Source organism: Desmodus rotundus, chromosome 7 (genome assembly GCF_022682495.2).
Source record: "Desmodus rotundus isolate HL8 chromosome 7, HLdesRot8A.1, whole genome shotgun sequence".
NCBI lineage: Eukaryota > Metazoa > Chordata > Mammalia > Chiroptera > Phyllostomidae > Desmodus > Desmodus rotundus.
The window spans coordinates 93,232,207-93,259,722 of NC_071393.1; the positions used below are offsets into that span (position 1 = coordinate 93,232,207).

Below are 27,516 nucleotides of genomic sequence, written 5' to 3' on the forward strand. Positions count from 1 at the left end.
TATTAAAACAGCAAGGCCAATTTCTTTTTCTCTTATGCGTATAAGCCTTCATCTTTTGTAAGCCTGTTCCTTTTTTTCTTCTTACCCACCATCTGATTTTCCTGTTTGTTTGTATACTATCATGTCAACCCAACATACAGAAAGAGCTGGTAACTACCAGATAAATATTGATAACTTAGTGTGTGTGTGAGGGAGAGAGAGAGAGAAAGAAAAGAAAGGGAGAGAAAGGAGAGGAAGGAAGAGGGCAAGGAGAGAGAAAGATCGATCTAAACTTTGAGTCTTTGAGGAAAGCAGAAACTATTTTATCTTACATAAGGTGATTAGTACACTTGGGACTCAAAATACATACTCTGTTCTGATGAGCCTCCAACTTGATAAAGGAACATTTTCTGAGATCTCCTCCCATATCAGCGAGTGTTTGTGGAGTAGTTTGGTTGTCACGGTCGTGTGCAGCCAGAGTGCGTACGAGCTGTTGAGCAGCCCATTGCCTATGCTGTGAGGACAGCCTGGAGGACAGGCAGCAAGCTGCCAGGGCATTAGCTAGCTCCAGAGGGCCTACAGCAGAAGGATCATAGGAAGGATGGACATACAATTGAGCAGTTAAACCTGCTTAAACAAAACAATGAAATGATGCCCAGGTGAGAGCTGGTGGTGGTGAACAAACAAAAATGGGTTAACCCATATCTTTTAAGAATTAGCACTTTTGCAAACAATCATTTCACTAACATATGCATACAAGATATAAACCATTTATCTAATCAAATTATACAGTAAATCTGATTAATTACAAATGTACATTTATATTAATCCATCAACAGTCCTTGTTCTAAGGACACAAGACTGAAAATGTAGCAGAAATAATTTTAAGGCCAGGGCAGAGGCAGCACATCCTAAAGAATAAGAATTTGGCCTTTGCTGCTCAAAAGTGATCCTAATAGCCAGGCAAGGGCCTGGAGCTGATAGATCAAAAGACCCATCTCACTTGGCCACAAGGTCCTGATCAAGAGAAGGGTGGATAGTAGGGATTAAGTCGTCCCTTCAAAGTGCTATCATCTTAAGACAAAGAAAAACAGCACTACCTTTATCAACATTTTATTAAGAAAACCTACCAACATTATTATCTATGGCAGCAATTTTCAACTGGTGTGCTGCAGCACACTACTGTGCTGCCAGAATTTTCAAAACGTGCAATTCCTGACTATTTAGTCAGGGGCACTGACTTCTTTTTCCTTAGATTGTCAAATTAAAAGAATGACAACAGTCAACACAATAGCTGTCTGGTATGAAAGAATCAGAATTATACCTATCTTTTTGTTAGATCAGCAAAAATTATATTTCCTGGATGTGCCACAAAATTTTAGTAATTAGTTTATGTGTGCCATGAGATGAAAAAGGCTGAAAATGACTGATCTATGGTGACTCCAACAATAATCTAATAAAATAACCTAATCAAACCAGGACTAATTTGGTACATTTTCTAATATTTCTTTTCATGCACAATGAAAAAGTATCTATATACTCCTTTTATGATCTAAATTAAGAAGTATACATGAGGTTATATAATTCATCACACAGAACAATGCAAAAACACATTTTTAAAAACATGAATCAAACTGACTAGAAGATTGTACAAATTGATTAGAAGACTGTGTAAGTTAAATTGTATGAAGCTTACCTTTCTTTTCAACTTCTGACTTATCATAGTTAGGTCTTAGTTTGGCCCCTTTGTCTGCTAGTAATGCCACAAGGGCCTGAGTTACAACAAAGTTTGGGGAGGTCACAAGCTTATTCTCTTCAGCAATTCCTCGGAGAAAGCTGGGAAGAAACTTTCGCTGAATTGGATCATCTACCGTAGTTAGATTTACACCTGTTGCAGCAGAAATCAAGTTCTGAAGAGGCAATTGGAACAAACAGGTTTTATTTTTACATATAATTTTGGAACAAAAAAGACTTTACCTCAAAAGGCTCTTTTAAGAATCAGCTGGACGTAAGGAATGCAACAAGAAAAGCACTGAAAACTAGCCTACCTGTGTACACAACTGCACCAAGAGTTTTGCAGCACTAGGAGTATTTGATGCCAGACATCCCACTGCTGTGCTCAGATAAGCCAGGCAAGAGATAGGCTTGTTGGCTTTGCTGTGCCCGCCTCGTGAGCGTTCTGTGGGGTTTGCCACGGCAGAAGGGCTGGTGGAGAGGCCAGCTCTCCCTGCTGCAGCCAAGCACATTAATCGAACTAGCGTGCGGATATCTGTAAGCCCCAGAGATTCAAGACCAGCAGCCAGGCTACAACTGGAACCACTGCCAAGAAAGGAAAACATGTCAGATGTATAAAGAAAAGAGTTTTCTGAAGGGACCCCCACATATCATCCATAGTTCTAAAAACCAAAATTGAAGGCAAGCGGCACTATCATTAGTCATACATGTCTTAACAGGTGTCCAAAAATATTATGTAAACTGAAAACTGTTATTGAAACTTAAAATACTGACATACACTTGAAGCATAACCGAATTACTGAAGTATAACATACAGGAATGTTCACAAATCATGAATTTTCACAAACTGAACAAACCTATGCAACCGCCTCCAAGATCAAGAAAGAGAACATTGCCAGAACCTCGAAAGCCTGCGTGGGCCCTTCTCAGTCACTAGGCCCTCAAAAGTAACCACTAGCCTGACTTCTAAGCCACCTGTTTTTGAATTTTGTATAATGAAAATAATAAACTATATTCTTTTGTGTCTGGGTTCTTTTGCTCAACCTTGCTCGTACGACTCATTTATGTTGCTGCATTACAGCAGTGATTATTCATTTTCATTGGCATGTAAATGATATCTACCACAATTAATTTATCTAGACTGATGATAATCAGGTGATTTCCAGCATGGTGCTATTATGAATAGTGCTGCTGTGAATGTCCTTGCTTGTATCTTGGGGTGCACATACATCAGCATTTCTGGTTGGATATATACCCAGAAGTGAGTTTTTGGGTCACGGAATATGTTACTATTCACCTTTAGTTGGTACTATCAAACAGTTTTCCAAAGCAGTTGTACCAATTTGCTTTCTCACCAGCAGTGTATGGGCATGGCAGGAGTCTCCATGATGGAATCTGCAGGTTGACTTAGTTACACACACAGTTGGTTAATTCTGTAGAAAACCTCATCTGACCTTTTATTTTTACCCTACACCAAATAGATCAACAGCCTTAGTTTCCCATTTCAGATAATAAAATAAAAATGTTTGCTGTTTACTCAGTTACAAGGGTGGCATTATTTTCTACCTAAGAAGAGCCAAGTATTAACTGAACAACTGAATAAATGAATAGGGATGATGACTATGTCCAACTTCTGTCAATCAACAACAATACCAGACTCCTGTCTAATGTGTACTAGAAGCTGACGAAGCATAATCCGACACAGCATCACACCTACCTGACCGACAGAAGAGACAGAGCTCTCATGACCATGGTTCTGGCCAGCAGCACTTGGGCAGCAGCAGTCACTCTCCGCAGAGCCACCACTCGGTCATGAGGGTTTGCTAAGGCAGCTGCCTGCTCCCCTAACGTGACTCTTCCAGAGGAACTCTTTTCTACAGAGCCATGGCATCCTGAAAAACAAGGTTTGATAGTGCTCAATATGGTAAGTAAAAATATCCAGTCTCCTGAAAATTTTTTTCATTCTATTTAGGTTCCAGGCTACAAGGAAATACAGCAAACCATTGTGTTTTGCACATCTGAAACTTTGTTATACAGAAAACTTGAGAGAAATAGATATTTCTAAGTCAATAATCCATTACAGAAGAAATATGCTTCTTAAATTCCTAAGAGCCCTGAAACACCAATCCAAAAGAACCTATGCACCCCAATGTTCACAGCAGCACAACTGACAATAGCCAAGTACTGGAAGCAACCTAAGTGCCCATCAGCAAACGAGTGGATCAAAAAACTATAGTACAATTACACCATGGAGTACTACGCAGCAGAGAGAAAGGAGCTTATACCCTTTGTGACAGCATGGATGGAACTGGAGAGCATTATGCTAAGTGAAATAAGCCAGGCAGTGAGGGACAAATACCATATGACCTCACCTTTAACTGGAACATAATAAACAGAAGAAAAAAGCAAACAAAATATAACCAGAGACATTGAATTAAGAACAATCTAACAACAGCCAGAGGGGAGAGGGGAAAGGGCAGTGGGGAGGAGGGTTTTCAGGAACTACTATAAAAGACACATACACAAAACCAAGGGGGAGGGTGGAAGCAGGGGAGGGAGGTGGGTTTGGCTGGGGTAGGGTAGAGGGGTGGGGAGAAAATGCAGACAACTGTAATTGAACAACAAAATAAAATAATTTTTAAAAATTATTTTGGTTTTACTTATTTTGCTCATGTATAACATCTACTGATACTAACAAATATAGAAAAGATAGTTTTAAAAATAAGCTTTTTACACATAAAAGGTCATCAATACTGCCCCAATTCTTTATTTTGTATTCCCTATTGCAAAAAGTTACCACACCCCCTCATCCAATTTTTTTTTAAAAGACTGCAAAATAGTTTTTAGTCAGTTTCAGGATTCCCTTATCACAAAGTTTTAAAAAATCTTAGTCATATTTTATAAATTTTTAATACCTTTCTATTTCATAAAAACAAAAAAATCAAAACAGTATTATATCATACTTCCAAAATGTTAAAACTGGCCCAAGATACTTGAGGTGGAGCAAGATTAATGAGGTGGAACAATGTGGAATCCTTATTTTTATTATTATTTACCTTTACGTTATTGTTATCTATCTAAGAAATAAATTAATATAGACTCTATGAAATCCATGCCAATCAGCGTTTCAATAATTTACCTATTTGCATCAGAGTCTCTTCCATACTGTTGGTGGCTGTTACCATTGCTACTGATGCTCCCAATGGATCACTGTCGGGGAACTGAACTGGTTCTGGTACAATACGTCGGTCATTTAAACCAAGTGGTCCAGCAAGTAATTCAAATTCTTCTTCACCTGTTAGCTTTTCATCTTCATCAACATCCAACATGTCCCAGTCTTCTGGAATTTGAATACATAGATGTATGGTATGTGAATATAAACATGACATAACTGTGTTGGCAATGGTTTTGTTGTGAGATATGTCTAAGATGCTGATGGACTAAAAGCTCAGTGCCTGTAAAATGAACTATGGCACCATCTCCTGGTGATCCAAGCAAACTGCACTCTTGAGGCCCAGGGAGACTAGAAGGGAAAGGGAGTCAGAGAAGCGGACTCCATTTAAAACAATAAATGTTACAGCTTTTTAGAGGTTTCAACTAATAAAAAATATTGTTATAGGGCCAACAAAGAGCTCTTAACCCTGTCCATAATCATTAGGGAATGAGTTCTTTCAAGTAAATGAATGCTCCAGATAAACTGATGCTCACTTCATTTTTTTTTTTTCACTTTCCTCATTAGGATAGAAATTGAAAATGTATATGCACTTGTCCTACTTTGAAAACAAATGTCACACAGAAACTCGCATTCTGTGGTAAAAATAATATTTTTCCTCTAACTCTTAAAACTAGGGCTGTTGCTATCAAACTACTTTGAGCTTTTTAGGGAAGGTATAAGTTAACATGTACATAAATACAAACACGTGAAGGTAAATTTTAGTGATCAGATGTTATTGAGCAGAAGGTATACATAAAAATACATGTAAAAGAAAGAAGCTCTCAAAACAACTACCTTCATATACACTGTCCTGCTTGCCAATTAGATCTGGAGCTTGTCCCTTGTACCTGCACCAAACATGAAGAACATTGTGTTTTTATATAAAATAGTTAGTAATCAAAAAATGCAAATTAAGTCATTAGAACATTTTAAAAGGTTATTAATAAAGCAACACAAAATTACAAAGTGTTTCAAGTTACAGGCTGATGTAATAGAAACCACTGCTATGCAGGCAGTACACACATACTTACAAGACTATTTTCCCAAATTACTGGGGAGGTTTCTGGGCCACCTACAACTTCTTAAATCAAAACCTATTCCAGAATACCTCAAAGATTTTATAGTTGACAAGAAGGTCTAAACCCTACTCATTTAATCTAAAGAGTCTATTTATTCATGAAGGAAAAGACTTAATTAAGATGTCAAAAATGTGGTTAAAAACCACCAATGAAAAAATATTGACCATAAGCTTCCTAAAGGTTAAGGCAAGGATTCTGTCCACAACTTGGCAACAAGTCCAACATGAATTCTAGTGAAGGACCTGGTGACAAACCACTGTTCCTAGACTATGGGTTCCCAGCTCTGACAGGAACATGAACTCCTCAACCTCTTCCATCCTTGTTGCCTCCAATTCCGCCATCACAGAACTTTAGGAAAGGTTCAAAAGCCAACTCCTAATATGAAAAAAGCCACAATTCCCATGTCTTTAATGAGAGAGACTATATCCTCCTCATTCACAGGGTCTGTCTGGGTAGCCATACAATTTCAATGTACCTTTCAGAACTTGTTGTCTTGGATTTGGTCTTCAGGGCTAAGTACTTTTCCCTGCAGCTGCCACAAAGCAGGTAGTATGGATTTCCACTCCCGCATTCACCACCGAACCAGCCATCAACATAGGAGCCGTTGCTGCGGTAGCCCTGGCGGTTTGCACTGCGCCCGCAGCCTGGGTGATTTCTCTTCATGTGCTGATTGAAGCTGACAACACTGCATTCACACAGTTCACACACCACCACTTCTTCCCTGTCTTCAGACTCACAAACATGCTGCACAAATGATCACATATCAAATTATTAATTAATTTAACATAAAAATTAAGAGGTCAATAGATTATTGATATTAACTACTTTGTTTACATACTTTGGAATACCTGTAATATGTTCATTACTGCTACATAACAAATTTCTCTCAAATCAGAATTCACATCACACAATCTGAAAGTGTTTTTTGTCATTCCTCTCTCTAGTAAGTTATGAAAGTGCATGACTACCCCACTGAAAAGAGTTAATAAAAATGACAATCTGCCCCATCTGAAATGATTTTTTTTAAAAAAATCCATCTATGAAAACTACTTTTCATCTGGTCATAATATGCATACCTATTTTCTGAATTTCTAAGTAGTTACTAGAATTCATTTATCTTATAAAGCTAATGTGGTAGGTGCTTTTTCCTGTGGGACTTACACCTGTGAACTTTTCAGTTTCACTGCTACAAAAGTATAACGCTAACTAATGTAAACGCGGAAACCCACCATGTACCCTGGCACTGGATGGAGGTATTTACAAGACATAGGTGGCACTGGTTCCTAGAACGAGGCATGAACAGTGATTAAATGGAACCTGAAGGAAAAGAGCATGCATTCAGATAGCAAGGTGAAAACAGCAGCCATGTTATGCACCCAGCAAAGAAGCCTGGGACCTGATGCTTGCTCTGTAATCTATCTTTGATATTAGAATCAAATATTACCACAATACAGCTCTACTCATCTAGTCTGGGGAGAGAAGCAATAAAATCGCACAGAAATAGCAAAAAGAGAGAATTTTTCTTATTAGTTTGTAGGTATGAAAGTAACCTTAACCGTTAGAGCCCCAAACTTTAGGATGAGAGGTAAGACTTTATTTAGAGTATTACAACTCTAGGCAAGGCTGCTATTAGTAAGCTGTATGAACAAGAGGGCAGGAAAATAAGTCAGAGCAGCCCCCGCTGCAGTCACACACACCCAGGTAGGCCAATCCAGTACCTCTGGGATCCACATTCCCAGAATATCATTTTCACTGGTCAGGTCTTGTCCAAACATAGCTTCCATTGCTTCATCATCAAGATCAATTTCCAATTCCTCATCTAAATTAAAGTCATACAATGCCCCTGGGTCTTGCTGCAAAGATATTCCTTCTCTCCGACTTTGATTCCTGTGGGCCTGCACAGAGCGGTATAACCCCGCTCAGGACAAAACAAAAAAGGTATTTTATTTGCATGTAAAAAATAACTCTGAATATTTTGCCAATCCTTAACTGCCATACATGCAGGTGAGCATCTATCTTAGCTTACTTACTGGAGACCACACCATAAGATTTTACCTATCATATCTGTCCCTCTTCTGTAAAATGGGGACAATAGCACTCATACCCGGCAAGGCTGTTGACAGGCTTACATAAGTTAATCCATGTAAAATACTTTGTGATGTCTGTTATATATATATATATAAATAAAAACCTCAGTGAATTTGGGCTGTTACTGTTCTTTTAGGTTTATTTTTTAAATCAGCCTCTTCTTAATTATTAAATACACTTAATATTACATATTAAGTATACATCTTATATTTTTTAGAACAGTCTAAAAAACAGTTCTGTTCCCATAAACTACTGAATCACTATTTATGTTTTAATATTTCAAGGCTCAAACTTTTTTGACAAATTACATATCTTAATTTTTAGTTTGGAAAATATATTCTCTATGACTTATGCTCCACAGGTTCAGAACATAATCCTAGAAATATTTATTAATGTAATGAGGGAATTTATTTTTGCTTCTCTAGGGCCTTACCTAGTAATGCAGCCCTGAGATCCACAGAGCACATCAGAAAAGCCAGTGCCTACTTCTTGGGCACGGCGTACTTTTCAGCTCTTTCTTATTATTGATGTTAAATTGTAAACATGCATCCTGACTTCTTAAATTATAAGTTGCTTGAGGACAGAGAGCATTTACAAAATTTCTCAGGGTCTAAAAGTGATCAATAGAGTCTTCTGCATCCAGGGAGAACTTCAAAATAAAACTATGATATGCTGTGGTTTCAATTATTGAAAACTATGTAAAAACACAAAGTAATATGCAAATAGTTACTTTGTTCATGTGGAGTACTTAGTATCATTAGTTTACACCGTCTTTAATGTTCCTTTTACATTGACTTTAAAATATAAGCAAGCTATATAATTCTTTCACTGAGAGGAATGTGAAATACATAATTACCTGCTCTTGCTAGCAATGTGCGAGCAGCTAAATCAAACTTGTGCCTTCTCGTTACTGCTGAGCGACCCCTAGATGGTGGCCCACTTCCAGAAGCTGCATTCTCTGTATGATCCAGATTATCAGGGCTATAAATGGAAGTTTGAAAGCAACACAGATTTTAAAAATCATTGTGAACAGAAAGCATAGATTCATGCTTGCTTGTGGTAGTACTATTTCTTCCAAATATTACTCAGAATAGAATAGAACTTTGAAACATCTTTTGTCCTTGGTAAAGCTTCTAAGTTTTAAATGTGTCATATTGCCATGAACAGTAATTTTATATGATTTTGAATTATGCCAACAATGAAATGATGCCTTATTAGCATGTTCAAGTTCAAATGAGATCAATGGTCTTAACCAAATTCTAAATAACTAAATTCTTAAAATTTGAAGTGACTGAATCCTTACATAAGGTAAAGAAATTTCAAAATAAATTATGAAAATATTCACTAAACTTTTCAGAAAAAGTCTGTATATTACAAAAGATGCAAGCCATGGCAACCATCTGACTTCATGGGCTAAAATGAAGAATAAAGATTTAAAGACTTAAGAAGTGCCAAAGGGGTAAGATTTTAGGAAGAAGTGTACAATATTTAATTATAGCTTATTTTAGGCTAGGCGTTATCACAGAGTTTTAAAAAAGCATATATTGTACAGATATTAAAAACTAAAGAAATAAAAATATAATCCTTAGAGACAGAAAAGACCTAAGTCCAATTCTACCAAATGCATTAATTAAATCAACTTCTAACATTACAAGGAATGTTCTATTTCACATCACCTACATAAAATAATTTTATCAACTTGTTTCAAAAAAAAAAAACTTGTTTTAAATTTCAGTTTCCTCTTTTAAGATCAATTTTATATAAAAAATTTTTTTCCTTCTTTCCCTGAAAACATCCATATAAGGCAAAATTTATGTCATCCTTACCCTTCACAGAAACATAAACTTGAAACTAAAATGTCCGTATTTTCATATATCTCTGTATCAACTTTATACATCATTAGAAGCATCTATAAAGGGAAATAATGGGGCTCATGGGGACACCACCTGTAACATGTTGAACAGAAATATGGAAGATGAAAATTTTACCTTTCACTAAAGCCTTCCTCCATTTCAGCAGCATCAGCTGATGGTATGTCTCCTGGTGACTGCAAATAACAGGTATCATTTGATTTCCCACCACTGCCCAGAACTGCTGCTCCATGCCTTGAGTCTGCTGTGCTGCCTGTCTGAGGCTCCTCCTCATCCTCATGCCCAGGATGCTCTATCATCCACATGGCAAGGACAGTGATGTTCTGGGCATCAGCCTCTCCTCGAGCACCTGAAAAGGGGAAAAAACAAGTTTGAACCTGACTTTGGGCAAAATAATTAGTAATTCATGCTATCAGCTTAAGAGTGTCTACTATGATGTCACTGTAACTAAATTTGGTGTTAAAAATCTTACCAAGCTTTATAGCTTCTTAAAAAATATATTGCCATTAATAAGATCAGGCTTCTCATATCTGCATATACTGATATATAAAAACATCCTACCTGTGGCCTCCATGGCTTTGGCAATCTGTCGGAGAGAAAACCCCATTTCCAGCAAGGGTACTGCAATGGCTGGAGGAGGAGGAGAAGTTGAAAGTCTACTGCTTGGGTCTGACAAGGCTGAGACAAAAGAAAGAGAAGTAAAGGCCTAAATATTACTACATACCATGAGTAAAGTATTCTCATAACCACAAGTTTATTAATACTGTCCAAATTTAATGAAACTTTACTATAACAAGAATTGACTAAATGTGTAACTATGATTAAACCTGTTATAGATTAAGGTTTGTCATAAAAGTAAACCTGTTAATGCAAAAGAAAACTGCTAAAAAAGTTAAAACATTTTATTTTGAGTTACCTACCTACAAAATTTTCAAACTTAACAGACATTTGCAAGAGTACAATAAGAATTCTTTTAACCCTGAACCATTTGAGAGTAAATAGCAGATAATCTCCCCTGAATACACTAATACAGAACTCCTAAAAATGACACTTCTTCTGCATAACCACAATACAACCATCAAAGTCAGGAAATTAAGAATTTATCATCTAATCCAGATCTCATTCTAGTTTCACAAAAAATTTAAGTTTTTTTTTTTTTAATTTAATCTTTATTGTTTTTTTTACATTACCTTTTAGTCCTCTTATATCCCCTCCTCCAAGCAATCACCACACTGTTGTCCTTGTCCATGAGTCCTTTTTCTTCTTTTGCTCAATCCCTCCAACCCCTAACCTCACCCTCCCACTAGCTGTCATCTGCTCTCCAACTATGAGTCTGTCTCTGTTTTGCTTGTTAGTTGTTTGTTCATTAGATTCCACATGAGTGAAATCATATGGTATTTGTCTTTCTCCTATTGGTTTATTTCACTTAACAAAATGTTCTCCAGGTCCATCCATACTGTCACAAAGGGTAAAATTTTCTTTGTTTTTTTTACAACTCAGTAGTATTCCATTGTATAAATGTGCCATAGTTGTTTCATCTACTCATCTACTGACAGACACTTGGGCTGCTTCCAAATCTCAGTGATAAAAAATGTTGCAATGAACATAGGGGTGCTTATGTTCTTTCAAATTAGTGTTTTGGGTTCCTTTGAATATATTCCCAGAAGTGGGATCACTGGGTCAAAAGGCAGTCCCATTTTTAATTTTTTGAGGTATCTCTATACTGCTTTCCACAGTAGCTGCACCAGTCTGCACTCCCACCAACAGTGCAGAAGGGTTCCCCTTTCTCCACATCCTCACCTGCACTTGTTGTTTGCAGGTAATGTTCTTCACAGAAAAGGAACTAATCCAGGATCACCTTCACATTTATTTAGTTTTCATGTTTCTCTTTAATTTGGGTTTGTCTGATGTTTCCTCATGATCAGATTCAAGTTGTGCTTTTTGGCTGGAATGCCACAGAACTGATGCTGCCTTCTTGTCACTGCAATTCTATTAGATGGCACATGACTTCAATTTGTCCCATTATTGGCCATGTTAACTTTGATCATTTGAGTAAAGCTGGTGTATCTTCAGATTTCTCTACTGTAAAAGTACTTTTTTTTTTGCCTTTGTAATTATTAAGTATTTGTAGTGAGGAACTATGAGAACACATATATCCCATTCTTTAACAGTTTCAATCACTAGCATCCACTTATGTCCACTAGCTGAATTAATCATTATTATGATGGTTAACAAATAATGGGTTTTTAAGTCCATCAGTCATTTTAGATTCATCAGTTGGTATTCCACTCTGACAAAGCTTTTCCTTTCTCCATGAGTATAGGGTTATAGATTCTTATTGTATTCATGGGTTATTATCTATGACTCTCATTATGATTTTTTATTTTCATGCCCCAAACCTCCCAGATTTGGCCAGTGGAAGCACCTTTAATCTGGTTTCTATATCCTTGAAGTATGTGTCTATTATTCTCTTGAGTACTTTATCACTTTCTAGCACAAGCTATTCCAGGCTCATCTAATACTAAACCACAAAATTAATCATTTCTCCCAGTAGAGAATAGTATTTAGAAGATAAGGTCTTGGCACTAGGTGATTATTGCTACTGAAGCATCACTGCTGCCAGATCCCCTCAGTGGACAGTACTAGGGGAGGCCCTCTTCATCCTGCATGGCTGATAGCTGGTGCTTCTGGACCATGTGGACATTTCCCTCCAACAACTGGTGCCAGGCCATGTGAACATTTCCTCACCCCACTTGGATTACAATATTCCACACCAGCCCATTCCCACATACACAAGGAGCTTTCCTTGCCTCAATCTTGTTCTGACACCCCACTCTGGGCCACCATGCCACCCACCTCCCAAACCCTGCTGGCATGAATTACTACCTAGCTTGGCCCCACTTACCAGCTTTTGAATTAAATTAGGAGGAAGGGAGGGGAGGGGAGAGGGTTGACCATAACTCTAATTTTTTCTGTAAAAAATGTCACTTCTGCTACAATGGTGATAGTACTGATATGTCTATTGGACTTCTGCTTCTAGCCATGACGGAGAAACAGAGACTGGATTTACCCTCACCTTAAACAACTACAGGCAGCACGGGAAAGTGATCCCTGAGAGGAGAGAATCAAATGAGGCAAGGTATACCTGCTTGGAGAGTTTCTAAGCTACAGCTCAGGGGCGGTAAATTAAACCTAAACTCAGTGCTCTCTCTAAACTGAAAGACAGAGCAGAGAACTCAAGGTGGCTAGAATTCATAGCGTAGAATACCAGAAAGGAGAAAGCTATATGGAAAGAAGAGAGCTGCACAGATAGAGAATTCCAGAAATGTGCAGAGGGTCCTTCTTTTCTCTCAAGTCTTCACCTGATGCTAAAGCAGCAACTATCCAAAGCTAAGGAAAGAACCATCAAGAAGTAACAGGCAGAACAATCCTTGAAGCTAACACAGGGTTGGCAAGAGCTTGTGTTACCACATGCCAGAATGAAAAAACTTTGCAATGCATAAGGCACTAGACAGAATACTAAGAAAAGTACTGATTCAGTGGTGGGGAAAAATCAGCCCCAAACTAAAGGATGTCCTGGTCCCACATACAGCTTAAAAGGAAACCTTGAAAGAATCAAATTTTTCCAAGGAACTGTATCCTAGAACAAAGCTAAAGTGTATTTAAAGAAACAGAAAATATTCAGCACTCAACAAGGTAAAATTCACAATATCTGGTATCCAATAAAAAATTATCAGCAATGCAAAGAAACAAGAAAATATAATTCAAAATAAGGAGAAAACATTAGTCAATAGATCAAACCCAGATATGACATACATGATGAATTAAGTAGAGGACATTAAAACAGGTATTACAGTATATTACAGTTGATCCTCATTATTTGTGGATTCCCTATTTGCAAATTCATGTGCTCATTAAAATTCATTTGCAACTCCCAAATCAACATTCACGGTGTTTTCACAGTCATTCACATGCTCAGAGTGACAAAATTTCAGTATCCCGATGCATGTGTTCCCTGCTGAGGTCGAACAAGGTGATGCTCTGCATTTTTTAAAGTCTATTTTATTGATTATGCTATTACAGTTGTCCCAATTTTTTTCTCCTTTACTCCCCTCCTCCCTGCACCATCCCCCTCGCACCCTACAGCATCCCCCCTTAGCTTATGTCCATGGGTTGTACATATAGGTTCTGTGGCTTCTCCATCTCCTAATTATTCTTAACCTCCCCCTGTCCATTTTATGCCTGCCATTTATGCTTCTTATTCCCTGTACCTTTCTCTCCCATCCCCTCCCCATTGATAACCTCCATGTGATCTCCATTTCTGTGATTCCATTCCTGATCTAGTTGTTTGTTTAGTTTTTGTTTTTATATCTTTTCAGGTTCAGTTGTTGATAGTGGTGAGTTTGTTGTCATTTTACTGTTTATGGTTTTGATCTTCTATTTCTTAGGTAAGTCCCTTTAATATTTCATGTAGTAAGGGCTTGGTGATGGTAAACTCCTTCAACTTGACCTTATCTAGTAAGCACTTCATCTGCCCTTCCATTCTAAATGATAGCTTTGCTGGACAGAGTAATCTTGGATATAGGTCCTTGCCTTTCATGACTTTGAATACTTCTTTCCAGCCTTCTTGCCTGTAAGGTTTCTTTTGAGAAATCTGCTGACAGTCTTATGGGAACTCCTTTGTAGGTAACTGTCTCCTTTCCTCTTGCTGCTTTTAAGATCTTCTCCTTATCTTTAATCTTGGGTAACTTAATTACGATGTGTCTCGGTGTGTTCCTCGTTGGGTCCAATTGCTTAGGGACTCTCTGGGCTTCCCAGAAGTCTATTTCCTTTGCCAGATTGGGGAATTTTTCCTTCATTTGTTCAAATAAGTTTTCAACATTTTGCTCTTCCTCTTCTTCTTCTGGCATCCCCATGATTTGGATGTTGGAATGCTTAAAGTTGTCCCATAGGTTCCTAAGGCTCTCCTCATTTTTTTTGCGTTCTTGTTTCTTCATTCTGGTCCAGTTGGATACTTATTTCTTCCTTCTGGCCCAAATTGTTGATTTGAGTCTCAGTTTCCTTACCTTCACTGTTGGTTCCCTGTATATCTTCCTTTATTTCACTTTGTGTAGCCTTCATTATGCAACCAAGCTCAATCAATTCTGTGAGCATCCTGATTACCAATGTTTTGAACTCTGCATCATATAGGTTGTGTGTCTCCTTGGCGTGTTCTTTTTCTGGAGTTTTGATCTGTTCTTCATTTGGGCCATATTTCTTTGTCTTGGTGCACCTGTTACGTGGTAAGGGATAGAGCCTTAGGTATTTGCCAAGGCAGGATAATCCTCTTTGCTACGTTGTTGGGGAGGGGTCCAAGAGGAAACAATGCCACTTGCTCTGCTTTCGTCCCACTTTCCGTCACCTCCCTCGCTTCCCACAAGTGGATCGTGCCCTTTCTTGTGCTGATTCCTGGGTGGGTGGGTTTGTGTATGTTTTAGGACCCTGTGGGCCTCTCCAACAAACTCTCCTGTGAGGCTGGGAGTTTCTCCCGCTGCTGCAACCCCCACAGGCCAGCTAGGGGTTTTCAGTCTTTAGTTTCCCACGCTGAAACCCTGGGTTTCATGGTTTGCCTTGCTCCTCCATTGTTCCTCCTGGCTTACCTGTGTGTGAATGTGGGGTCACCTCTGTGGTCCATTGTCTTGCCTTGCTGTGTGTCCTCTCCACCCCAGCTGCCCATTTCTGCCCCTCCTACCAGTCTAGATGAATGTTTCTTTAACTCTCTGGTTGTTGGACTTCCATGCAAATGATTTTCTGGCAGTTCTGGTTGTTCTTTGTTTTTAAATTTGTTGTTATCCTTCTTTTGGTTGAGTGAGGAAGCAAAGCATTTCTGCCTATGCCTCCATCTTGGCCTGTGCATTCTTGTTTAAGCTATCAAACTATGAACAAGTGTCCTTTTACACAGTCTACTTAGCATCACATTTTTTCCATTTTTGTCCCTTTTGCTGGTGATTTCAGTTTAAATGGCCCCCATAGTGTTGAAATGCTGTCTGGCATTCCTAAATAAAAGAAGTCTGCAATAGTAGGAGACCCCACGTTCACGCGCAGGTAAGCCGGGAGGAACAATGGAGGAGCAAGACAGACCACGAAACCCAGGGTTTCAGTGTGGGAAACTAAAGACTGAAAACCCCTGGCTGTAAAAATCTGTGGGGATTGCCTTACTGAGAAAACATATGCATTAGATAAGCTTCATTCGGGCATGAATTATGGCGTTGCTGGTCATGACTTTTATGCTAATGAATCAACAATATATGTAAAATACAATTTTAAATTAAATAGAAACATACACGAGACAAGATTATATAATGATTAGTTGACAAAATTTGACTAGAAGCCCACAGAAACCTAGCCCTGTATTTTACCTTGGAGCAATGATTCATTTTTCACTAATTCTGTGTTCAATGACTTTATAAAACATAACTATTCTAATAATGAGAACTGATTGTATTCCATGTATTTGATAAGGTAGAGGTAATACTGAACATGTTAAAAAGATACAGAAGATTTAAAGCAAAGACCTACATCAAACTTCTAGAAATGAAACCTCATTGCCTAAATGGAAAATAAAATACACACTAGGTGGGTTAAGAGCATATCAGATACTGCAGAATAAAAGGTTAATTACCAAAATTACAACTAAATTATAGAACAACCTTTACTCAGAACTGTCAGAAATTGAGTTGACTGAAAGTCTGACAACTATGGAATTAAACCACATCCATGTAGACTGAGCCACAGACCCAAAAGGCAGGTGCCACATCTGAGACTCCAACAACCTGGCTAACATTGTTTGCCCTGCCCTGGAGACTCCCAGACTCTGCCGCATCCAATTTATAGGCCCACCCAGGCTGTTAACAGACACTTTTCCACATGAATGGCTGATCTTGGCTCATCTTCCACAAGTTCCTAAATCCCCGCAAACAAGCAAATGCTGACTTCAGTGAATCCTCAGCCCATCTATCTCTTGTAAGTGGCCCCAGGCCTGGCACAAGCACCAGTCTAAACTCACAGTTTGGCTCTACCTGGGAATCTCCAAGCCCAGCACACATAACAACCATCTCAAATGCTTTATAGCTCAAGCAGAGTGGCCCTAGACAAAACAGAGGCAGGGGCTGACTTTAGCCTGCACCACTCAGGAAACCCCAGGACCTACACACCCAGTAGACAGCTAAAGAGCATATCAGAGCACCACCAAACTTCCCCTGCACAGCTGATCCTCCATGGAGAGTGGAGGTCAGTGGTCAGTGGTCAAAGCCAATCCTTGCAACTGGCTGGCCTGGGTAAACCTCTCCCATTGACCTGCCAACAGCAACCAAGGCTCAACTGCAAGAGGAAGGTGTACTCAGCCCACACAAAGGACACACCTTGAGTACCAAGCTTGGGTGATAGGGAAGGCTGTATCACTGGACCCTACAGGATATCTACTACATTAAGGCATGCTACCAAGACAGGGAGTCACAGCAGCTCTACCTAATACATAGAAACAAACATAGGGAGGCTGACAAAATGAAGAGACAAAGAAACATGGCCCAAATGAAAAAACAGATCAGAACTCCAGAAAAAGAACTGAACAAAATGGAGACAGGCAATCTATCAGATGCAGAGCTCAAAACACTGGTTATAAGGATGCTCAAGGAACATTAGTAAGGACCTCAACGGCATAAAAAAAATCCAGTCAGAAATGAGGGATTCACTAATTGAAATAAAACTTACAGGGAAACAACAGTAGAGTGAATGAAGCTGATAATCAAATCAATGATTTGGAACATAAGGAAGGAAAACAACCAATCAGAACAACACAAAGGAAAAATAATCCAAAATAATGAGGACAGTGTAAGCAGCTTCTGGGACAACTTCAAGAGGTTCAGCATTCACATCACAAGGGTGTCAGAAGGAAAAGAGAAAGAGCAAGAAATTTCAAATCTATCTGAAAAAATAATGAAAGAGAATTTCTCTAATTTGGTGGAGGAAATAGACATTCAAGTCTAGGAAGCACACAGAGTCCCAAACAAGGTATATGCACAGGGGCCCACTCCAAGACACACCATAATTAGAATGCCAAAGGTTAAAGATAAAGAGAGAATCTTAAAAGCAAAAGAAAAGAAGAGAGTTACCTACAGGGGAGTTCCCATAAGACTGTCAGCTGATTTCTCAAAAGAAACTGCAGGCTAGAAGAGAATGGCAAGAAATGCTCAAAGTCATGAAAAGCAGGGACCTACAGTCAAGACTGCTCTACCCAGCAAAGATATCATTTAGAATCAAAGGGCAGATAAAGAGCTTTCCAGACAAGAAAAAACTAAAGGAGTTCATCATCACCAAGCCCTTATTATATGAAATGTTAAAGGGACTTATTTAAGAAAAAGAAGATCAAAACTATGAACGATAACATGGCAAAAATACGTATCTATCAACAATTGACTCTAAAAAACAAACTAAGCAAACAAGAACAGAGACAGAATCATGGATAGAGAGAGCATTTTGATAGTTGTCAGATGGGGGAAGGGTATGCAGGAAAGGGTAAACGGGTGAGGAGATTAAGAAGTACAAACAGGTAGTTACAGAAAAGCCATGGGGATGTCAAGTACAGTATAGGAAATGGGGTAGCCAAAGAACCTATACACACGAGCCACGGACATGAACAATGGCGTGGGGACTGCCTGAGGGAATGGGAGGTATTGGCTGGGGGGGGGGGGCAAAGGGGTAAAAATTGGGACAACTGTAATAGCATAATCAATAAAATATAATTTAAAAAATGTATGAAGTGCAGCAAAAGCAGTGTTTAGAGGGAAATTCATAGCACTAAAAAATGCCTTTATTATTAGAAAGAAGAAAGTTTGGTTGCCAGATGGGAATGGGTCTGGAGAGATGAGAGAAAAAGGTGATTGTGATTAAGAAGTGCAGATTGGTAGTTACAAAATATTCATCAGGATGTAAAGCACATGATAGGAAATATAGTCAATAATATTGTAATAACTATGCATGGTGCCAGCTGGGTATTAGATACCTCAAGGTATCACTTCATAAGTTATATAAATATCTAACCACTACGCTGTACACCTGAAATAATATTCGATGTCAATTATAATTTTAAAATTAGAAAATATATATTTTAAAGAAAAGAAGAAAGGTCTAGTATGACTGGTATACTGCACATTATTCTCTCCCAAATAGCAATAATTCAATCTACCAATTCAAAATAGAGAAGACAGATCAGTTTGATGGGGCAGAGCCCCCTCAATTAAAATCACTGCTTTATCTTCAATGAAGACAAAACACAATGCCTACATAATACAGTCTCACACATCTGGAATGTTAAGAGGCTTGGTCACAGTGCATAACACACGCACCTGTGCGGTTAGTGGGCCTTGCTGACTGGGAATCAGGAGAAGTTAAGCTCTGCCTCCTTCCTACTTCATCAGAAGGAGATGTCGGTAATGATGATATTGGAGGAGTCTGTGCACGCCGTGTGGGAAGTACAGTGGTAGTTGGGTAACTAGAGAACATTTGCCTTTAAGAAAACAACATGGTTAGCATAAAAATACAGTTACAAAACACAAAGCAAAAGCAGGTTTCCAGTTGTTCCTATGGAAAATAATACATTAATTAATAAATAATAATACAAATATAAACTCTGTGTTTTGAGAACTCACAGCTGTAAACCTACTTTTATCCAAACCTGTATTATACATCGGTCTTATAAAAGAATGTGCGACCTGGAAAACTACACAAGTTAGCTATAATTAATTGGGGGGAGGGAGAAACATTCCACAGTTTTAAAAATCATTATCTCATAAGATGCTTTTACTATCCCAGTAATAATATCTTACCATTTGTTCAGGAAAATACCAATAACATAGGAGCTGGAGGAATATAGTACAGCAATGAACAAAATAGATTTTTTTAAATCCCTGCTGTCAGGAAGCTTTACTCTACTATAATACCAAGATAACTGGGGTACTTTGGTAGGAATACAGCAGTTACAGAATAAAATACATTTTTCAAGATAGGTAATTTACAGCTACTTCAAACATAAATTCTCTAGCTAGCCACGAAATTATTCACATAGATTCAAGGCAATAGTCTATAGTTAAGTTATGGAAAGAAAACTGTCCAGTTACCTAGCACAACTGAAATATAGCATAAGAATGATATGCCTGCTGTGCAGAGGGCATTGTATAGACAGGCAGCCCCTCTCAGGCTGAGAAGGCAGACATTGGCTAAAGAATGAAGTCCAGGAATATCCTGCTGACTGCTTTTTTGATTTGTCCAACAGAAATAATAACTTTTTAAGCATGAAGAAAGAACTGTTGACATAGTCAAATAATTGTGGTAAGATTGTATTTGTTAGGGGGCAGTTAGTTGTTCCTAATTTTGCTCATGTAAAATGATATTCAGACAGGCAGAGACAATTGCAGCTCTAATATAGTCCCAGTCAATAACAGGGAAATGAGACTGAGAAGAAAGGAAGAGTCCCAAGTCCTGGTGAATGCATGTCGGAGCAAGGGAGCATTATTATAGCACTGAATCCCATGTAGTGTAGGCATGGGATTCAGCGCTCCTTCTGAAAGGCAAAAAGGAGTCACAGTGCTATTGACTCTCTGTGGATGCCTTAAAAACAGTATCAGAATATCCTATCCTTCCTCTCCTATCCTCCCTCTCTTCTTCCTTTCTTAAAAAGAAACACTTCCTAGAAGTGTGTTACTTAAGTGAGAGAGCTAAGAGGTAAATGTGTGAGGACAAGGCAACAGTAGCTACTAGGATTAGTGTTCCTTCTGCCCCAAACCAGAGCAATAATTCTTAATGTGTGGTCACTGCATCAGAATCACTGGGGAAACTTAATTCAAATACAAACTATGTGCCCCACAAGATATACTGAGAGAATTGTTGGGAGATATATCCCCAGGGCTTTAAAAAGCTTCCCAGTGGCTCCTGTGAACACCAAAAATTAAGAGTCATTATAATAATAGCCACTCTGTCTTCTACTCTCTAAGATGTCAGCCTGCACACTGGGGAATAATAATGACCTGTCAGTTCAGGAAAGGGGGAAAAGATAGAACAAGGGAGACTATCCATTTTCTTTCCCTTTATTTCAGGTAAGCCCTAGGTGAGAGAGCTCACAAAACAGCCCCACCCTAGAGAGCTTCTCTCAAGGGTTTCATTTTATATATACATTTGGCAAAGTGAAGCAAAAAGAAACTTAAACAGTATTCAAAATTTACAAATCTACTAAAATAGGGTTGACTGGAGAAACATCATAGACATGCTCTTTCATTTGAAAAGTAGACTTGCTTGGCCTTATAGTAAGAATAAAGGAATTATGCTTTAAAGGGAAAATAACCTGAGAAAAGAAAATTTATTTCATGGAGGTGAACTCTTTCTTAATGCTTTAACAGCTGATATGCAAGAATTTACTTTTTGATAAAAAACATATTCAAAAGCCTAGCCAAAAAAAAAACCCCAAAACAATTCGTTGTAAGGAGATAGAGTGCTGGAGTACCTGATGGGCAGATACGCAGTTGATTAGCTCTGGGACCACCAGCAACTGGCTGTGAGACTTGGGGCAAGTTGTTAAACTTCTGAGAGACATTTCCAACTTCGGTAAACTGGATTTAACCATATGACCTCTCAGATTCCTTGTAGCTATAGAATGCCTTTGATTTAGCTGGGCACGTTCTTTAGAAGAGAACACCTGCGTGTTCATAACCACAGGCATCAAATACAGCACTCTTTGAAGGTCAACTTCCCTACCTGAGGAGACTTAGTGGCATCACTCCTGGGGACTCAGACGCAGGCACTGTTTCTGTGTCAGTGACTGGAGTGGTGGCAGTTGTGGTGTCCTCTAGTGAGCTGCTCATAAAGGAAGTTGTGCTTGAAGCTGACGGGCTAGTGGTAACTGGGGTCTGTGCCTGCTGACCCTGGTCACTTTCTTCAGCTTGTTGATCAATCTCTAAAACCCAAGGTAAAAGTGAAGAAAGCAGTAAGGATTTGTTTTTTTCAAATGTGACATGGGAATAGAAAACTTTTAACCTTTGATTTGGAAAGTTTCTAATTATATTTCATAATTATCAATTTCTATAAAAGATTCACAGAAAAAAATGTTCTTACATATATACATCGTGTTCACTATTGTACTCATAATTATAGATTCTATAGAAAAAAAATGTAACAAGCCCCTGTAATTATTCATTTCTTTTTGTTAGGGAAGGCTCTCTTAAAAACAACAAAAAAAACCAGTCTCGCTTATGCATATTAAGATATGACCAGAGACTCTTCAAAGATATCTGATCATTAAAACTATATTTCCTTAGCACTTTTATTTTGATGCCTATCTTTAGTCTTTAAACAGGCAAAGATGAAGACATGTAAATACAAGAATACGAAAATGTAGACAGAAACTCCATGCTCTGAAAAGGACAATGCCTTTCAAAATAAACTACTCCTAAAAGTTAAAAAAGTAAAATTAGCTGCTACAAAGATAGCTAATTCCATTAAGGTTTGCTAAATTATGGCCATGTATTTTCATAAGCACCATGATCTTAACACTCCTATTTTATGCACCATGCACCTCTCTCTGCCTATTTACTGTCTAAGAAAGAAAGGAGGGGAGTAAAAGAAAAGGAGAGGAAGGGGAGAAAGAATTAAAACAAACAAGTTCCATGATGGCAAGCATCTTTGTTGGGTTCATTTTTGATTTCCCAGAACCCTGGCACATAGTAGGCATTCAATAAATATTTACTGAATGAATCTCATTTTAATCTTAGAATTCATATTATTTCCAAAGGTGATGATAAAAGATAAAACAAGATTGTTTTTATATACAATACAGAATCTATACAAGTAATACTTTAAAATGTCTCTGAGAGTTCATCAGAATAATATGTATTTTGAACCAGATCAATAAATACTTAAATACTTTTTGTGGCATGAAGTTAAATTTCAGTTTTACAAAATGTAGTAATAATTATTAAATTATAATGCTTTACAGGCCTAAAATAGAAAATTATAGGTAGATTATTAATATAAAAGAAACAAAAAAAGAACTGTTCACCTTGCAAAGGAAAAATGGTGTGAAAATTGCTTTGGCCAAAAATTTTTTTATAAGTCAGTTACAAAATACATCACTTTTGACAATTATAATTTCAACAGCACAAAAGCAAAAGAGAAAAACAAATCAGATTAACATACCTTGTTTAATTTTGCCCCCAAACTGGTCTTCCAAAAGCCCACTGACCACTAGTTTATAGATCATGGCTTGAGCTCGTTCCAGATCAGCTAATCCCAATGCTCTCTTTATGGGTGACCGCATGACCGCTCTCTTCACCATGTGTCGCATCAAGAACTGCAGGGCCGCACGCATTTCCACATCTTCGTGCACAACTGGAGAGCTGGCACAGTCTGAGTTGTGGCCATTTTCAGCCAGAACTTTTGGTATCAGCAACAGCTCAGCATATTTACTACAGCCAAGAAGAGCACTAAGTGATTTCATAGCACCGAGGTAGAGATAGGACAGCTGGACTGCTCTGATTTCTGACTGGGGTATGTCATGGTTTTTGGACACATGTTCATGATTTTTTCTCTTTCCTTCTGTTATTTGGTGTTGAGATTCCACACCTGGCAGGGCTGGATCTAAAGAAAATGAAGCTATTTCATTTTCTGATTTGGAGCTTGTGGTACCCTGACTTTTGACATCGTCAGATGTTAGGCCTGTTCGCATATCTAAAGCAGACTCACTCTCCGTTTTCTGCTCAACATCCCCCTTCTCCTCAGATTCATGTCGGTGTTTCTTTTCGTGTCGCTTGGTGCTCTGTTTGCCCATGTCTTCATGAATGCCAGTCAGATACGTGAGGTCCAGCAGCACAGAAGCCGTCAGGCCTCGGAATCGCGCCACATCAAAAGGCAGTGGTTCACAGGGTTCCAGATTATACAATGGAGTATCACTAGGCGACCAAAAAGTTGGGAAGCTTTAATAAAGATCAGAATGACACAGGAAGAAGCAAGTGAGGGATAGACAGGAGGAAGGTACAGAAAATAATGTAGACAAAATAAGATGCATCACGTACACAGTACAGAGAATAATTTCCACAAGCTAGAGAAGTCATTACAGACAGAAAAATGAGTCTATTATGAGAAAATGGGCAGATGTGACATTAAGTGCAAAAGCAATGAGATGTTCATGTGCTTTCAAATAAAAACATTTACTGTAGTATGTTGTAAGCCAGGAATCAGCAAAATTTCTGTGAGCCAAACAGTAAATATGGTATGTGCAAAAGTAGGTTTATAGTTGTGAGCACATGAAACAGAGCTTATTCTTGTATTGTTATTTGTTCTTTTATTATGTATTTTTCCATATGAACAACCATAAACCTACTTCTGCCCACCCTGTATTTTAGATCATGTAGGCCACACAAGATCTCTATCGTAACCTTTCAACCCTGCCACCATAGTGTGAAAGCAGCCAATGATACACCCAAACAAAATGTGGCTGTGTAACTTCATTTACAAAAACAGGAGGTAGGCCAAATGTTTTCTGACAATTCCTGATGTAAGCTATTTGGAAAGTCTGTATTATAAATCTAGCTTTTTATGTGGGTAATGGCCATTTAAAACCTATTCCAGAGAAGACTTTTTGCTTCATTAAAAAAATTACTTTGTAATCTTCAATTAATGCTTCTAATTTATAGTTTAAGCAAAAATATAATCACTTATTTCCTAATATTGGGCAAGAATTTCCTGAAGTTTAAAAATGTTATAACTATACAAAATGTAATAATAGAAAGCTTTAGCAAGTATAAAAAATTTGGTGGTATACATTTGTTGTATTAACCTAAATCTTGGTTCTAACTTAATCTTCCTCATCTTATTGTCCTTTTGCTTCATTTTTCTTATTTGTTTTAACTTAATTTATTTTGTTAATGTATATTGTATCCATATTAATAAGGCTTCATAAATCCTTTCTGAAACAGGGCAAAGAATAAAATAAAAGGAAGATATTTTCATGTAACACTAAAATTTTCATTGGTTTCTTAGCTTGGTAGAATGGAAGGGGGTAGAGTCCATTCACTTCCAAAATTGTGTGTGAACTTACTTATGTGTATTTTTCAGCTGAGAGGGTCTATAGCTACTGTGAGATTCTGAAACAGTACTGCCGCCAAAAAATCCTTGGGAACCACTATTTCAGATATTATCCCATGTCATATTAACACTATAGAGGAATCATTAAGCAGACAACGAAGTTATATAATATCACCAATAAATCCCTATTTTCAAATGATAAAATTATGAATGAGTCCCCTTATCGATGGAGATACATATTTCTTTTTAAACATATGAAGTTTCTATTTCACACAAATCCTATCTGATTGCAAAAATATCTAAATGCTTTTAAGTACATACACCATTTGTGTCAAATACCGTAATTTTCATATTTATCCAAAATGTTGCATACACACTGAGGGGACAGAAATATCTGCTTTAAAAGAAAAGCAAGAATACTTAAAATCACAGATAATGCAAAACCTAATTTTAGTCACTCAAATGATCCTGTCACATATTCAAAGCCCTCCTACACAAAATGTAATAGATCTGCTGGCTGGCTTTTTCTATCCCAGTGAGTAATGGAAATGGATCAATAAGCAGAAAGCCAAATGAAAAAATATAAAGAAGGATCCCAGTTAAACCTAAACTAGTGAGCTTATCATTTCTTTACACAACAAAACAATTAAAAAAAAAAAAAGCAACTATAAACTTTACAAACCCACTAGTATTCTAAGGAACACAGATTTGGGAAATATTTCTTTATGAAGTCACAGTACTGATACCCAACTGTATGAAAAAAGTATTTTAAAAAGTTAATTGGCAGCTCACCTAAAATACATAATTACTCACTGTCCACAGGCAATGGCCCATGTCACCATTAAATACTCGTTTGCTATAAGTGTAACTCAACAGATCATACCTGATAGTAATTTCTGCTTCATCCCATTGGACCTTGGCAGACGTGCTGCCCTCTTTGACCACTCCCAGCAGCGTGGCATGGCGCCCAGTTTGCTTGTGAACACACCGACCTCCAACTCTAAGGCCAGCATCAACTCCTCCTATCACTGCCAGCACAGGCCACACCTCTATGCAAAGGGTCCTCAGCTGCGGCTCTGAGAGGTCAGCAAGGCCATGTCTATTATGTTTACCTTTCTCTTCCTCTTTGTTCTCCTTCTCCTCCCTCATTTCATTTTCCTCTCGGCTTTGAACCGAGCGGCTTTTCTTTAGCTTCTGACCTGACTCTTTAATACATATCTTAATTTTGTGTAGCCTTTCCATCATTTTTTTGTTAATGCAGTAAGTCCAACGGTCTGTTCGGTGAAGGATTCGGATAAGCTGAATAGTGGCCTCTGCCAGCACTGCTGCTACGGGACTACAAATGGGGTCTCCTGGAAGTAAGTCTCGTGGTGTGCCGCGCATCTGCATATCACAAATTTTCACCTGTAAAAGAGAATAGCAAATGTGTAATATTAATAGTTCTCCTAAATTAATAGTCACTCTAAATTCTGGCCCATGTAATACCACTGGCACCAATGAGGAGTGAGCAAATAAGATATATGTGACTGACTCAATTTAGCCCTCTCCTCACCCCCCCCCCCAAAAAAAACCCTTAGGATCTATTCGCTCTCATCCTTGAGACTCTGTAATAATACTGAGTCCTGGGACCATCTTATATTGTTTAAGGGACAAAAAGATAAAATCATAAATCTAGATAACTGGGATGGTCCCAGTTTGGACACACATTTCAAGTAAGATATATAGAGGTTATAAGAAAAGCAAGACTTGAGTTCAAATCAAAACTCTGCACAATCTTGGAAAATTATTTAATCTCACTAAACCTCAGCTTTTTCATCTGAAAAAAAAAATGGCACTAACAGTAGTATCTAGTAGGTTATTTTAACAGTAATTGTAGGTTATTTTAAAAATTAAATGGGACTATGCATATAAATGCTTATTAATACAGTGTCAGGCACACAGTAAACGTTCAAAAAAATGTCAATAGCCTGAAATTATAACTTTTGAAAATTTATAAATAAAAAGTAACTTTCATGATTAGGATTTACCAAGTCCAGTACTTCCACTATTGAACTATTATGTATGAGACAGCGTGAAAACTTTCTAAAAAAGAGTAACTAGAAATTCTGAAGATCAGACCTAGGCTACACAACATCCCCAAATGAAAGGATGGAGTAGAAAATAAATCTACCCACCAGCACAGGAAGACCACAAAGAAGATTGTCTCTGCCTGGGTTTTGGATGAGGAGAAAAAGTAGTTTATACTGAGAGGGTATCTCTTTAGGGACTGAATTTACACCAACTACAAGATCTGACAACCCTCTCACGTGAATAAATGAAAGACAGCTTCCCCATCACAATTGGAACTTCCATTATTCAGCTAATGACATCTGATTACATTTAAGATTATTTCTGTATTTCACTCCCATATTCATAATTGCCAATGAACAAGATGATCCCTAAA

General features: G+C 37.9%; 1 protein-coding gene across 10 annotated transcripts in view; it reads right to left on the minus strand.

Moving 5' to 3' along the window:
- Nucleotides 1-27,516, minus strand: part of HERC1 (HECT and RLD domain containing E3 ubiquitin protein ligase family member 1) — a 183,532-nt gene that overhangs the window by 33,968 nt on the left and 122,048 nt on the right. For 4 of the 10 annotated variants that reach the window (XM_045201606.3, XM_045201604.3, XM_045201601.3 and 1 more), the window contains 16 exons: nucleotides 25,957-26,477; nucleotides 23,187-23,962; nucleotides 21,750-21,948; nucleotides 19,349-19,509; nucleotides 10,527-10,643; nucleotides 10,083-10,314; nucleotides 8,951-9,075; nucleotides 7,704-7,924; nucleotides 7,236-7,289; nucleotides 6,482-6,750; nucleotides 5,723-5,775; nucleotides 4,853-5,053; nucleotides 3,431-3,605; nucleotides 2,028-2,298; nucleotides 1,676-1,889; nucleotides 350-606 (listed from right to left, as the gene is read on the minus strand). In XM_045201606.3, coding sequence (XP_045057541.2) covers nucleotides 350-606; nucleotides 1,676-1,889; nucleotides 2,028-2,298; nucleotides 3,431-3,605; nucleotides 4,853-5,053; nucleotides 5,723-5,775; nucleotides 6,482-6,750; nucleotides 7,236-7,289; nucleotides 7,704-7,924; nucleotides 8,951-9,075; nucleotides 10,083-10,314; nucleotides 10,527-10,643; nucleotides 19,349-19,509; nucleotides 21,750-21,948; nucleotides 23,187-23,962; nucleotides 25,957-26,477 — 3,846 coding nt within the window. The remainder of the gene's footprint in view (nucleotides 1-349; nucleotides 607-1,675; nucleotides 1,890-2,027; nucleotides 2,299-3,430; nucleotides 3,606-4,852; nucleotides 5,054-5,722; nucleotides 5,776-6,481; nucleotides 6,751-7,235; nucleotides 7,290-7,703; nucleotides 7,925-8,950; nucleotides 9,076-10,082; nucleotides 10,315-10,526; nucleotides 10,644-19,348; nucleotides 19,510-21,749; nucleotides 21,949-23,186; nucleotides 23,963-25,956; nucleotides 26,478-27,516) is intronic. The other 6 variants (XM_045201610.3, XM_045201605.3, XM_045201607.3 and 3 more) reach the window with 6 other exon arrangements.